Here is a 15,106-nt window from a genome sequence, read left to right on the forward strand (position 1 = left end):
GTGTGTGTGTGTGTGTGTGTGTGTGTGTGTGTGTGTGTGTGTGTGTGTGTGTGTGTGTGTGTGTGTGTGTGTGTGTGTGTGTGTGTGTGTGTGTGTGTGTGTGTGTGTGTGTGTGTGTGTGTGTGTGTGTGTGTGTGTGTGTGTGTGTGTGTGTGTGTGTGTGTGTGTGTGTGTGTGTGTGTGTGTGTGTGTGTGTGTGTGTGTGTGTGTGTGTGTGTGTGTGTGTGTGTGTGTGTGTGTGTGTGTGTGTGTGTGTGTGTGTGTGTGTGTGTGTGTGTGTGTGTGTGTGTGTGTGTGTGTGTGTGTGTGTGTGTGTGTGTGTGTGTGTGTGTGCACGCACGCACGCACGCACGCACACGCACGCACACGCACACGCACACAGGGAACGAGAAAACCGGTGAATCGTTTTAAGCAGTAAGCTGTTTAATTTTAATTATTAACTTTTAACTAGTGAGTTAGGCGCCTAGTTGCAATCAAAGATTTGTAGCCGGTCGTTAGTAATATCCATATCAGTTTTTAGAATTTCGGAAACCCGATAACCCTTAGGGCTGTGGCTCAAAAAGTTTTGCTAACATCGTGCCAAAACACATGCGCTTGCGCAAAGCATGCAGGTAAAACAACCCCTCCAGTGCACGTAACTAGTTGCAATAGCCAAATTTTGTCGAGCCACAGCGCCGAGGGTAATTGGGAGGCGTGTAGCCCACCGTGAGTAATATCCATATCTGTTTTAGAATTTCGAAAATGAGGTTACCCTCGGCACTGTGGCCCACCAAATTTTGCCTACATCGCGCCAAAATACATGCGCTTTCTAGAAGCTTGCACGCAATGCAACGTCCTCAGTGCACGTAACTCGTCGAAGTAGCCAAAATTTGTTCAGCCACAGCCCCGAGGTTAACTGCGTTTTCGAAATTCTAGAAACTGATACGGATATTACTTACGGTGGGCTACACGCCTCTCAATAATGAAGGAGCCTAATCGTAATAGTTAAAAGTTAACTGCTCAATATTAGTTAAACAGCCTACTAGTTAGCACTTATTAGCTGTATTATGATTTACACCACCGCTGACAATGCAAAGTCGAAAAAAGCGGTCTTCTAACTCAAAAAGCCTATTTTTAAAAATTGTGTGAAGTCGTAAGTGAAGCCCCCTCTTTATGGACTTGTAATGGACTTGTTATGATATGCAGGTGTCCCAGCTAAATGTAACCAAGCTTCTAAAGAACACGGGATGTCCTAGCCGTCTGAAACCAAGTGAGGGTTGTTTAGAGTCTCATGACCTAGGCTTAACTAATTAGCTAAGCTTAATTAATTCGCTAACTTTTTAATTGTTGACTTCAGGAACAAAGTGTCAATGGAAAAGTTGTAGATCGCTTTGAAAAACAGCTGACTGAAGCATTTGCAGCCAGGTAATATTTACGTAAAGTAGTTATTTTACCGGTCTTTAACCATAACTCCCACAATCAGAAAAAACTTCCACGTGAAAACGGTGTCATTTCAATGTCCCAGGACGCGCCTTAGAGAATACAATCGTGTTTTTTTTTTAAAGTGCTCTCCTCGATGAGACTTTCGGTGCACATCGAGGCAGAGATGTGAGCGAGCAGCTGGTCACGTGAAAACTTTCTTTTAAGGCCAATAAATGAAGCTACGTAAATCGTACCTTGATTTAAACAGCGCTACTAGCGGTTTTTCGAGGCGATCTAAAACTTATTCATTGCACTTTCTTCCTTAAGCCAATAATTAAAAAGTTAGCTAATTAAGCTTAACTAATTAATTACCTTTGAAGAACGAAACAAATACTGAAGACTAGGCCACGCGACTCTGAACAATCCTCAGTTGGTTTCACTTCGTCTTCTTTAAAAGAACACTTCGTCTTCTTTAAAAGGTTGGTTACATTTAGCTGGGACTGCCGTATGAAAGAAGGAAGCCACAGAAACCGAAATTCGAAGGTCGTGGGCTCGGATCCCACCGGCGACATGCGGTTGTTTTTCTTCTGCTTTAAAATTTATTATCTTTGAGCGATGAAGTAATTACGCTTTTAATCTCCCAATGATCAACGTCACAAAAAAATAATAGAAACACTCCCCTGTGCTTTTTTGTTTCGGGGGCTGTTGGCTTCCTTCACCTATACATATGGCTGTGTTCATAATAAGAGCGGCAGCCGAGTCCCATGAGCATTTTTTGTTTTCTATGAAATTTTTATATGTGACGGGAAAATGTGTCGACACAGGGGAATCGTGCTTATTTTTGCAAGAAACACTGTAGTTTTTTTTTTTTTTGACAAAAAAAAAGCATATATCACACGAGGTGGAAAACTTCGCTTTTGCGATTTCGCGAAATCGCTAGTTTGGATCCCCGCAGAAAGTTAAAAGAGAAAGAATTGCGGAACCTGATTATTTTTTCAGTAATTGTATGCAAACTTTTCTGTTAGAAGCAATTGCAAAGATATTTTTTCGCTGCTATAATTTGGCAGCAAAAAATCGCGAACATTGTTGAAAAAATAAGACATTCCAATAAGGGCAGTTTGCAGAACAATAATGGGTTAAAGGTGCACTGAAGAGGAATCTGAACTGGTATTTTCACCGCTGGAACTCGGTCTACACGTTCCGAGCGTTGTCAGAAACTTCGAATTATTGCCCTGTGCGGCCGATTTCCCTAATTTAAATCCGATTAAACGTCCCGGCTGCAGCCTCTTCTTTTTTTTTAATTCCCCGCAGACGGTGGGAGGAGTCGCCAACCTTTCAACGAGTCCCGTGGCGGCTTGCCGCTCTGCCATCGGCGGAGTGATACGGAGTGATCGGCGAAAGCAGAGTCCACTCGTATTTTTGTTTCCGTGGGCCTAATTTGCAGCTGTGTAGTCTCTGACTAGATCTATTTATTCAAGGAAACCTAAAAGGAACAAAATAAAAGCGAAAGCAAAGCCGCCGCGCGACTGCCTGAAAGGCACTCCATGCGTTGGTTGACTCCTCCCACCGAATTCATAAAAAAAAAGGCGGGAGCCGGACGTTAATCCGACTCAAATAACGGAAATCGGCCGCACAGGGCAATAATTGGAAGTTTCTAAGAATGCTTGGAACGTGTAGATCGAGTTCCCGCGGCAAAAAGACGAGTTCGGATTCCTCTTCAGTGCACTTTTAAGGAGAAAGAATATGAGGCTAAAATTTTTTCTCGGTATTAATCCGCCCTTTTTGCTATCGGCGGACAAAAGTTGTGCTTCTAGAACTGGCAGATAATTTTTAATTAGGCGTTGAAATCATCTAGAATTCGAAAAATGGTGAACTTTGACAGAGAATAAAGAAAAAAACATCCTATCCGATTTACGGATTGGAAAAACAGCGCAATGTAAGACGACACAAGAGAAGGCCAAAACACCAGCGCTGGTGTTTTGTCCTTCTCTTGTGTCGTCTTTCATTGCGCTGTTTTTCCAATTCGTAAAGCATGTACCAACCAGCCCGTATTTGCCCTCTTCTGGCTCTCCGATTTCTTTTAAATTTCCCAGGAAGACTTTTAGTGTCAGGTAACTCTAGATCAAGGAAAAAAAGCGGCTATATATAACGCTTGTTTTTACGTTTCGGTTTATCTATTGGTTTCTCACAACCAGTTGGTGTTACGCATCGTCTAGGTTTTTTTTTTTTGTCTCATGACACAATAATCATTTCGCTAACGCTTGAGTCAGGAAAAGAGCATTTTAACAACGGCACGTATAAGTTATGCTGCTTGACACAGTGGACCACTAGACGCACTTCTTGCTGTTGTCATTACGGAAAGCGGGTACTGGATGATGTCAATGTGTCGGACCAAGTCATGGCGAAGTTATTACTCAACCCAGGAGAGGGGATTTCGCCTCGACCGAGAGATGCATGTTCGTATCTGTCTCGCAGTCGCTGCACTGCATGACCTGCGCTCATGTCTCGCAGACTACACACAACTGAAGGCTCCCGATGAGATCGACAACATGACGAGCCGGCTGATCGACGGCTCCTATTCGCCGCCTAGGGACCTGGCGCCCAATCCGTTTCACTACCGCATCCACCTCACACGGGCCGACAAGATCAAGGTGCGTATGGCCTATATATGGTTAACTTGCGTGGTGACCGGAGCGCCGCCCGCCGGTGGCGTTCTCGAGGGTGCGAACCGCGTATTGGGTTTTGCCGCTGTTGCTCGTCGCTGCGAGAAGGAAAAAAAATCAATAAAGACTGACTTTAGCAGGGTGCTCTTTCGGGTATTGGGTCTGCGGCCGTCCTGCGCGGACACACGAAACTCCCTTAATGATGGCGGCGATCGCTGTCTGTAGTCTCGTAAGATGCGGAGCCGTAACTTGTGCCTTTCCTGTGCAGGCAGGGGGTAACTCATGTGTTAGGCGGATTAGGGCGACCATGGACGCCCACTGTCGAGGTCAGAGGAGTGTAGTGCATCACGGTCGCTCTGCCTTATGTGCCAGGTGGCCCTGATGTCGGTGATCGTGGTTCCGGTGCGCATCGTGTTGATCATTTTCTTCCTGCTGCTCACCTGGCTGGGCTGCTACCTGGGCCAGCTGGGACTTTCGCACAAGGACCGGACCGAGAAGCCCCTCACGGGATTCCGCAGGTGCGCCCTTCCGCCGCTGCCTGCACTACCTCCGGTCGCGGAAGGCTGGCACGAGCATGTTGCCGCCGCCGGCATGTCCTGCATGGGAAAGCATGTTTTAGGTTTCGTTCTATCTTATTTTTGTTCCTGTGCACGTGTAGCCGTTTGTTAACGACGAGGATGTTGCCGCAAAGGTGAAGCAAGCCTCGCTACTCAGTGGCAGGCTTCGATTGTTGGCGTAGTCCTCCTTTTCGCTGAGGCAGTCCAGGCCTGCAGCTCCTGACACGGACCCGCTGGGCAGGTTCGCGCTCCGCTAGTCGTGCCTCGTTTTCTGCGCACAAGTTCGTTACCTGAACCGCTGTGTGAGCTACGTGCGCTAGCTTTTGCATACGGTGGGATCACGATCAAACATGGCGGGTAAATATGGCATGTATACGCGGGGAGTGTGACAAAGAGGGAACAAAAACTGTGCTCTTTTTCTCTTGTGTGTGCGTGTTTTCAGGGCAGAAGAAGCGGACGAGGGTCCTTCCCGGCTGCCTGCGAGCTTAGTTTATTAGAGGTGTGTCCGAGGGAAAATATTTGCCGAGGACTACGGAGGAAACTTTAACCCCTTCTCTCATTGTCCCGAGCTGGACGCGTTGCGTGCGCTGAATTCTCCGAGGTGCCTTTGCGCGTGTGCATCGGGCTCGGGAGTGACGCTTTCCTCTTGTTTGTCCTTTGTGCGGCGGTGAGGGTCAGGCCGAAGAGGGAGGGGGTGGCGTTTCCTGCGCTCCGCGTTCTCCGCGAGCTGAGGAAACGCGCCTCTTCGGCCGACGGATGTTGCGTCTCCGAGGTCGCGCTGTTTGCACAGCTGTCGCGCGGAGCAGCCGGCTTTCCGGGCGCGCTCCGTTAACTCGGTTTCCTCCGAGGAGCCACCGCAGGGCCTGGACGTCGCGTGCGTGGCCGTGCGAGCGCCCCCCCCCCCCCCCCCCCCCTTCCGCTCCCTCTCAGCCGCCGCCGTGGGCATGCACAGCAAACTAACGGGGGACGGCCGCCGCCCCGCGGCATGCCGCGCTTAATTATGGGCGCAGGATTTTAAGCGAGGACTTAATTAGAAGCCGGCCGTCGAGGTAGCTATGTGCGTGCGTGCGTGCGTGCGTGCGTGCGTGCGTGCGTGCGTGCGTGCGTGCGTGCGTGCGTGCGCGCGCGCGCGCAAAGGCGCACCCGCGTTGTTTTCGGTACAGAATGCCGCTGACGCAGGTCCGGGATGGCCGCCCTCTTGTGCGTGATGTTATTCAGGATGGTCGATTACTGCCTTACACCGATTCCCGGCTTCTGTTCGCAATTTGCTCTTTTAGCGAGAACCTGGAGCCCTGCTGGGTAACGGATAAGCGGGAGAAACGTGCGCAGGCACTCGAGGGTTCCTTTCTGTTTTGACCAATCGTAAGCGCTATTATTTGTAATATTGAGAAGATAAATGTGAAAGGCGTAGGTGAAGTGGGCAGTGGAAAATAGCCGCTGAGCTTTCTCGCCTGTTCGTTGGCGTAGTTTGCAGGTCTTAAGTAAACAAATTGCTCATGTAGAACGATACGGGTCCTCAGCAAGGTGTCGGCCGGCTGCGCATGTCCCCATGTAAATAGACGAGCGAAAAGTTTTGCATTTTTCTTGTCTTTGGACGGGTTATCACGCAGCACCGGCAAGGTATTAGCGTTTAAGATGCGCGCCATTATCTTCGAAAAATGTCATCTCGAATGTTATCTGGCGTTTTCAGCCTTATATGTGGGGTAGAGACGGGCAAAACGCGAAAGTTTGTTACTTAGCGCCCCTTAAGTCTTAAATGAGCAATTATTGATTGATTGATTGATTGATATCAACTTGGTTTGGTTTGGTTTATTGGGGTTTAACGTCCCAAATCAACTCAGGATTGAGAGACGCCGTAGTGAAGGACTTCGGAAATTTCGACCACCTGGGGTTCTTTAACGTGCACTGGCATCGCACAGTACACGGACCTCAAGAATTTCGCCTCCATCGAAATTCAGCCGCCGCGGCCGGGATCGAACCCGCGTATTTCGGGCCAGCAGCCGAGTGCCGTAACCACTGAGCCACCATATCAACTTGGTATTTAGCTTGGTATGACCCGCCACGTATCCACTACAGTAGAGCTTAGGATTCACTAGACAGGCTTGTTCTGAGCAGAGAAAGAAATTGCGAATTGAGTCGTAGTGAACGAGAAAGTGGCCGATAAGGCGCCAAATTCTGCATGCGACATTTTTCAGAACTATGCTGCCCAACCGACCTGGCGTTCTATGTTAACGTAAGGGTTCAGTTATTGAAATTGGTTATTGGTCTTACCTTATTCAAAGTTTAAGAAGTTTTGCACTCCAGGTTCTTATGAGAGTATTATTTTAGCAGCAGACCACACTTTGGGCAAAACACGACGCATTCCGAACGTTCAAAGGAAAACGCCGAATGCCAATAACGCACCGAAGACACGAATAAAGCTTAGGAAATACGCAAGCAATACGTGTGCCCTCTAGCGTTTTGGTGCTCCCAAAGGCGCCTGCCACAGAACAGTAAAGAAAACGAGAAAATGTGAAACGCAGGAACTACATAAAAAAAAGTCTTGGGAACATCAGCGTGGCACTCTGTTCGGCGGGCAGGATCAGCTACTTGTAGTGCAACACATTCTAACAATGACGCCAGCTGTGTTTGGACTGGCCTACTGTCACATTCAAAACCTCATGTTTAGGTGCTACGAATCGAACCAAATCGCGTGGGCGTGGGCGTGGAAGAAAGAGCAACAGCTGGGGCATTGAAGCAGAAAAACGTTGTGACGAAGGCAGGGAATTCAGAAATATCATGCAGCGAGGCTACGCGCGCAGAACCCGGTGGTAGAACTGCCTAGACTGCAGTGTTCATGAAAAAAAAAAGCAGTGCCGGGTGGTTCGGTCTGGGAGTACAGTGTCTGCCATTCGAATAGGCTTGTAGCGATTCTCTAGATGTTCGTAGAGTCAACTTCGTGAGCATTCATTGCAAGGATGAGTATTATCTTGATTTTGGAAGGGCGTCTCATTTTGCACCGCGCGTGGGGGAGGAGACATTTTGAAGTCGTATAGTGTCATTAAATTTTATTGCGTTCCCCATCAGCCGACCTTTTCACTTTCAGTGAACGTGATGCCAGTACTGTAGGAAATAATTCGGCTATATTAGTTTTTTTATATATATCTGTGAATAATAAAAAGGTGACAGTTTACAAATTTGTGTCGCGTTTTGCCCCAATCTCCCTCTCAGAGCCCTGTCAGCATCCTTACTCTTTTACTACGTCGCATCTTGTGTGCCGGGGAGGTTCTGCGGCAAGTAGCAAGATCCGCCTGAATAAATATTTCGCCAGTTCGATCATCTAGCCTGCCTATATATTTCCCAACCATTTTGCGATACTTATTGGCTATTAAACTGTTCGGCGATCGCGCAGCATTAATGTCGTCCTGAAGAAAAGGCGGAATGAAGTTGACATTTTTCTTGCACCTGTAACCATAGTTCTGTGCGCTTTTAGGCTGCTCCGTACGCATATAGTTTAGTGAAAGTAAGCGGCCTAACGGAAGGAGGACAACCCTCGTTTCGGAAAACTTGCTCGGCGAATGTTCAGTACTTCCCGGCGCCTGCACGGTGCTGTCGGCCCAGCTTCCCGAACCACGCATGCGCTCGTGTTCGCGACGCCCCGCTGGCTGCCCGCAATGCTTCAGCGGGCGGCGGTCTTTCAAGCGGGCGTCGGCCGTTACACGCGCGCACCCCTTTGTGCGGGCCTGCTTGTCATGATTCATTTAGGGAGCTGCGGAACCCAACAACGAGCGAGTGTGCCGCCTGGCCGGACCGCCGTCGCGCGGCTGACAAATGCCGCTCCGCGGAACCGTGGCAGCCGCCATTCAGTCGTCCGTCTTCCTTCGTCAGTGCTGACTCGCTGATAGAGAGTTCCCGAGAGGCGTCTTCCCCTCCTCGCGAGCGCAGTTCGGTGAAAGGCCGCCTGGGACTGCGTCCTGCGCATTCGCTGCGTCTTTATCCCTGCGCCGGTCGTTGTAAATAAGTGCTTGCGTCTTATCACAAAGCGTCGCTCATGTTTCGTGCTGCTTTCACTAAGTTCGTTCGTATTAGTGTGCTGGTATAAGCGGTGACAGGCCTTTTGGCGTACATTGTGCTGTGTACTGAAGTGTGCTGTTGTGATAACCTTGGTTTTACGTGATGACTGGATTATTGGACCCCGCCTTTTTGCCATCAGTTTGGTTCAGTTTTTAATTTTTCGCTTCTTGTTTTCTTTTTTGTTCTTTTCTCTTCCCCTTCTCCCGCATCTGTCGTGTTACTGATCCTCCATGGCCCCGCCCCCGTTTCTGATCATTTCTCCCCTCCTTCTCGCACAACCTGGCAACCCTCTGCACCCGCCCTGGCCTGCTGGCGATTGTGGATCGAACGAACCGTGGACGATTGACACCGGTTGAATGCGGTCGTGTCTTCCCTTTTATTTTTTTCACGCCTTGCGACCTCCATGACGATGGTCTGTGTGCTTTTCTATCCTCACCTTGCTTGCCAACACTTTTGTTGTGTGTTTGCCGGAATAATAATGGTAACCATTTGAGCGGCCGCTCGTGCGAACCACCGTTCTACCACCGCTTTATTATGCGAACATTTGCGGCTCTAACAAAACAATTAACCCATCAAACCTGCGGCGTTGTGGCGCATTTACTCGTCATCACCGGTGACATGTGACTGACTCGTGACCGCGAACTGTCGTGCATCTCTTTCCAAACCCACCAATCTAAATCAATTACTGCCACTACGCGCTGTATATTCATTTCCCGGATATAAACATCCTGTAATTTTTGTCTGTGACGGCGATGTCAATGCTATTTTTTTTTTTCATCGGCGATGTGCTGGCGAAAACGTTGCTATCTGCGACACGCGTTCTGCGGCCGACATCGTCTCCGATGGCTTAACCACGCGAACTGCGTCCTATCGGCGCGCGGCTTGCAAAAACACAAACAAAAAAACTGGGGCGGCTGTGGGAGCAGGGACTACCTGAAGCCCTTCTTGGCCTTCTTCCTGCGGCTCGTGTTCGAGTGTGGAGGCCTAACGTACAGCTTCAAGGGCAAGCTGGCATCTCAAAAGGAGGCGCCCGTGCTCGTGGTGGGGCCGCACTCGTCCCTGCTGGACGGCGTCGTCGTACTGCTGCTGGGGGGGCTCACGCCAGTCGCCAAAGCCGGCTCCGAGAACGTGCCCATCTTCGGAAGTAAGCGTCCGAGCGGCACAGACCGTCGGCTCTGGAAGTGCGAGCGGGGTTCTCTCCCGCGTGCAGCGGGCCGTTCGCTTCGCGAGGAGTTCGCTCGTGCGGCAGATTCGCCGGTAGTCGCTCTTGCCGTGATCCTTCCGCGGACATGCAGCGGCTGAGATGACGCGGTCTGGCAGGTATTGACACGCAGCAACGTACGGAAAGCGAGTGCACGGCGTGATCTCGCAAACGTCGCATATGGAAAGCGCGCTGCAGGATGTCGGCACTAAATGCCAGCACAACCGTGGCGGAAATGAAAGGCGGCGCAACAAGGGCACAAAGAAGAAAGGGACACCACATGCGCGCACTACCAACTGTTTATTACACGTAAAAGTGGCATATTTAAACATTCAGCTCAAGCATGAAACTCATCGCATTATCGCTCTGAACCCAACACGTGGAATAAAAAGCAGCAACATCAGGATAACAGGCAAGACACCTTTAACCCCTGCGAAAAAGAAATTAGAAACTAAAAGGAGGGGGCCATCTCTTAGCAAAAGCAGTGTCAAACAATCGTAGCAACAGCAGAGTCATACATGAGAAGCAAAAGCAGTCGGAAACCAAAAACCAGAAATAAAAAGTAAAAAACGAATGACAATCGTAGCAAAAGCAGAGTCAAACATATGAAGCAAAAAACAGTCAGAAAACAGCAAAAAGGAACAGATAAAACCAATAACAAAATTAACAACCCGCCAAAACAAACAGACGGCCGCTAGAAATGCAGGACTGAAAAGTCGCACAGTACATGACATCACAAGAAACTATCAAGAAAGGAAACTTCATTTCTACGGAGGGATACCGAAGAGTGGCTAGCACAAGTGCTTTCCTTCTTTTTGATCAAAAAAGCCTCAAGAATTTCACGTGCCACCTGATCGCGACTCCTGTCCAGAATCCTTATTCCGCTAAGCATTGGCTCGCACTTGCATTCTCTACAATGGCGAGGCAAATTCGACCCGCCTCCGTTTTGTAACGATTTCTCATGCTCCCGTGTCTTGTCGTTAATCGCGGCCACCAGTCTGGCCTATATAGACCCCTCCACGCGTCAGCGGGATTTCGTACACCACTCCGACGGCACAGGATACGAAAGGCTCGCCGTGCCTCTTTTCGTACAGGGCTTGCTTGCTTCTGGCCGATCCGCGAGCGTAACCCGCTTAGCTTTTTGGGCACGGAGAAAACGACAGGTAGAACTGGCCAGCAACCTTCTTCAAGCTGTGCGCCACTCGGTGTGTATAGGGGACCACTTGCGGTCGCCTTGATCCCGGCTTAGCATGGGATTTTTTCTTCTTCTTGAAGAAGAAGAAGAAAGCCCTGTGCGAAAAGAGGCACGGCAAGCATTTGTATCCTGTGCCGTCGGAGTGGTTTACGAAACCCCACTGACGTGTGGGGGAGTCTATATAGGCCAGACGGGTCGCCGCGATTAACGACAGGGCACGGGTGCATGAGAAATCGTTACAAAACGGAGGCGGGTCGAACTCGCCTCTCCATTGTAAAGAATGCAAGTGTGAGCCGATGCTTAGCGGAATAAGGATTCTGGGCAGGAGTCTCGATCAGGTGGCACGTGAAATTCTTGAGGCTTTTTTGACCAAAAAGAAGGGAAGCACTTGTGTTATCGACTCTTCGGTATCCCTCCGTAGAAATTAAGTTTCCGTTCTTGATAGTTTTTTGTGATGTCATGTTCGGTACGACTTTACAGCCCTGCATTTCTAGCGGCCGTCTGTTGTTTGTTTAGGCGGGTTGTTAATTTTGTTATAGGTTTTATCTTTTCCTTTTTGTTGTTTCTGACTTCTTTTGCTTCATATGTTTGACTCTGCTTTCACTACGATTGTCATTAGTTTTTTTTACTTTTTATTTTTTTTGGTTTCTGACTGCTTTTGCTTCTCATGAATGACTCTACTGGTGCTTCGATTGTTTGACACTGCTTTTGCTAAGCGATGGCCTCCTCCTCTAATTTCTTTTATCCGAATCTGTTAGTTTATCCGCAGGGGTTAAAGGTTTCTTGTCTGTTATCCTGATGTTGCTGCTTTTTATTCCGCTTGTTGGGTTCGGAGTGATAATGAGTCTCATGCTCGAGCTGAATGTTTAAATATGCCACTTTTGCGTGTAATAAACAGTTGGTAGTGCGCGCATGTGGTGTCCCTTTCTTCTTTGTGTCCTTGTTGCGCCGCCTTCCATTTTTCATCATGCACCGACTCGCCCCTCTGTCCGTTATTCTCAACCACAGCGGTTTCCCGCAATGCGGGCCGTAGGCAGACCACGCGGACGGTCGTTTGGCCGGCGCCAGATCTTCGATCTCAACAACAAAAAAAAAAAAAAAAATTAACCTAAAGTGAGCGATGATCGAAGCGTGGATGCGACGCTGACTTGGCTTTCCATGACGAGCTTGTTGAAAGCCCGGAGCCCGGTGTCTGCTCGCTGTTCTGTCCATCTTGAGCCGCACTGCGCTAAGCTGAGCCGGAATTTCTCCCACTACGGTGCTTTCGAGCCAGGTTGCCCCTGAAGCGCGTCGATCGTGAAGGCCTGGCAAATGGTTCTCGTGTCACCTTCCTAACGTGTGCTTTAACATGGTTTCTACATTTACCCCGCAACAAAGAGCAAGCGGATCTTCGGTTTTTTTCACTTGTTTAATGGTAACGCGAACGCTATGTATCTTTATGATTTCTTGAAAGTAATCGCATATAATACGTTCTGGATTCAACATATGCTATATATATATAGTCGTACACAACACGAGAACGAAGCGTCCTCCAGTCGATGACATTGACTGATTTTCATGACGCCGCGGTTAATCCGATTGAACCGTGATATTTCTCCTTTCATCTGCCACCCCCTGCGATGTCACGCTAGCAGGTCCAAGGGTATTAACCACGACGTCATGAGAATCGGTCGACGCTGTTGGCTGGAGGCCATCTTTTGCAGGGCATTTGCCGCTTCGTATTCTGTCCGACTGTGTACGTATATTAAGCTACACTGCTAAAGTCCTTTGCTGGTACTTATCTAGTGTTGTCAAGCTTGAGTCAAGTATTTGCGGTTTGCCCAAGCACGTACAGTCGTGGACAAAAGTTTACGGGACGCGGATTCGCGGGTCAATGAAAGCAGGTCAACGAAAAGCTTTGAATCACGAGGGGCCATGCGTGCTCACTGCTCCGTCGTCTGAAGGAATGACAGCTGACTGACTAGCGAGGCAACGCAGAAATATATTTTTTTCTTCGCGAATCCGCGTCCCGCAAACTTTTGTCCATGACTGCACGTCTCTCATACCGAGGTGAGCTTTTCCACGTATACAAGCGCTGGTACGCTACGTATACCTTGGTGCGCGTCCTTACGCATGCCCAAGCATGCCTTAGTGCTTGGTGAGCACCGGCGCAAAGCAGACGACGGCGACCAACGTGGCATTGTGTCAGAACTGGGTCACTGCTAATGAGCCAGAATTTTCCCGCACTGTACAGTGTTGCCCACTTGGCCTGCATGACAATGCTCGCTTCTTCCCGTTCTCGTCACGTTTTCCTGCTCACTTTTCTTCTGTTGCTCTCTTTTTTTTTTTTGCTCAGTGTCTCACTCGTTACGTGAAAGTGCGTTGGGGTGGATTTTTGCCTTGCGGGAGTGTTATAAACTTTCTGAGCTGGTGGTGGAAGCGCATGTTTGCACGGCATGCTACCTTAGGGTTCGCGTTATTCTAATACCGGGTGTTTATTTTTTTCATTCGTTCTGTTGCGTCAGCTATGTTTGATGTTGTTTGCGAAGTTCTCTTCCAGCAGAATAGCGTTACGTCCTGCGGTCTGCGTCTTCCGTGGGACCGCGTGAGCTTTTGTCTCGTGTCCTTGGCATTGAGGGTTCTGTTGTCAGCTACGCGAAATTTGTACCTGTTGTTTGCAGCTGAAGCCAAACAGCAAAGAGAAAGCACAAACCAGAGCTGGATTCGTACTGAAATTGTTTTGCTGAGCTGCTTTGGTGGCTAACCGAAGTTTAAAAACAGGCTGTTCTCTGCATGTTATCCTCCCCGATTCGGAGTGTTTTGCTTGGGCGTTTGCCAGATTTGCTGCTGGGTTGTGAACTGGGTTGTGAGCTGGAAGTGTTTCAGTTCTGGCGTAAATTTCGTTATTCATGTTGCTGTTGCAGACTTGCCCGTAAAGGGTTCCCGTGAAGCGTTCGCTCGCTCAAGTAGACTGAAAAACCACTGTCTTTCCTCCGACCGGAGCAGCAATTTTAGAACACAGTGTTCTGGAGCACTGCTCACTGACTTTTCGGTCCTCAGTCAGACGTGCCGCCCGCTTGAACCTAGGTCAGCGGGCGCCACTCCTCTTCCCGTCTAGCTGTCCCGTAAAACTGCGGCTTCCTACTGGAGCCCGTTAGTCGGCGACCGCGGTCGTGGAGGCGTGGCGCCCCTGGCTGGCGGCTCGCTCGCAGGCCGGTATGGGTGTGTGTGCGGTGTGTGTGTGCGTGCGTGTGTGTGTGTGTACATGGTGTCATCGTCTCTCTTTCCGTGGCGTCCGGGTGGCTGGCCGCAGGGTCATCCAAAGCTTGTCCCGGGAGTGCGTGCTCATGTGCGTGCGCTCCGCCGGCTTCGTGGTGCGGACGGTGGGGCGGCCCGCGGCCGCCCGCGAGGCGCCCATCCTGGTGGCAGCTCCGCACTCCTCGTTTTTCGACACGGTGGCCGCCATGCACGGCAGCCCGGTGCCTGCGGCCGTCGTGCGGTCCAAGAGCAAGGGCATGTTCTTCCTAGGCAGTACGTCTTGTCCGCGTCTCTTCTCCCTCTCCTTGCCTCCCTCTGTTTTGGTGGTTGGTACTGCCGCTGCTTGGGTTCTTGGCACTAACCTCGCCTCTAGCTGTGCTGGCTGGACATGAGCGAAGGCGATGCTGCGTGGCGCATTGACAGTGGTCTGATGCCCTATTGTTATATCGCTGTCAGCTGCGGGCGGAACACTTTCGCGCACGCTCAACGGCAAGTTGTCTGCGCGCACCGCCTTTACCTCATGTCTCTGCCGCGCAAAATTTGCACATGACAAGCTCTGGGTGCTGTATTGTAGTCTTGCAAAGGGGCATCGTCAGCGGGCATGAACTTCCGTATTGTCTACAGCGTTATTACTGTTTGAGAAAGATCCTGTCGCCGTAGTGCCACGTGTCACATTGAGTAGCATTGTTGCAGCCGTCGCGATGTTCTTCTGTTCTGTTACGTAACCTTGAAGAACAGCGAAACCGAAACTGCGTTGACCACCTCATTTGCGCACTAAGACTGGAGTACGGACGGGGGC

General features: G+C 49.8%; 1 protein-coding gene across 2 annotated transcripts in view; it reads left to right on the top strand.

Moving 5' to 3' along the window:
• LPCAT (lysophosphatidylcholine acyltransferase) overlaps positions 1-15,106 on the top strand; it is a 100,256-nt gene that overhangs the window by 49,581 nt on the left and 35,569 nt on the right. The window contains exons 2-4 of one of the 2 annotated variants that reach the window (XM_089580930.1): positions 3,913-4,052; positions 4,437-4,582; positions 9,601-9,818. In XM_089580930.1, the coding sequence (XP_089437056.1) occupies positions 3,913-4,052; positions 4,437-4,582; positions 9,601-9,818 (504 nt within the window). Of the gene's footprint in view, positions 1-3,912; positions 4,053-4,436; positions 4,583-9,600; positions 9,819-14,362; positions 14,581-15,106 lie in introns of both variants that reach the window. The other variant, XM_089580929.1, reaches the window with a different exon arrangement.

Source organism: Amblyomma mixtum, chromosome 3, assembly GCF_055824585.1.
Source record: "Amblyomma mixtum isolate Tamu chromosome 3, ASM5582458v1, whole genome shotgun sequence".
NCBI classification, from domain to species: Eukaryota; Metazoa; Arthropoda; class Arachnida; order Ixodida; family Ixodidae; genus Amblyomma; species Amblyomma mixtum.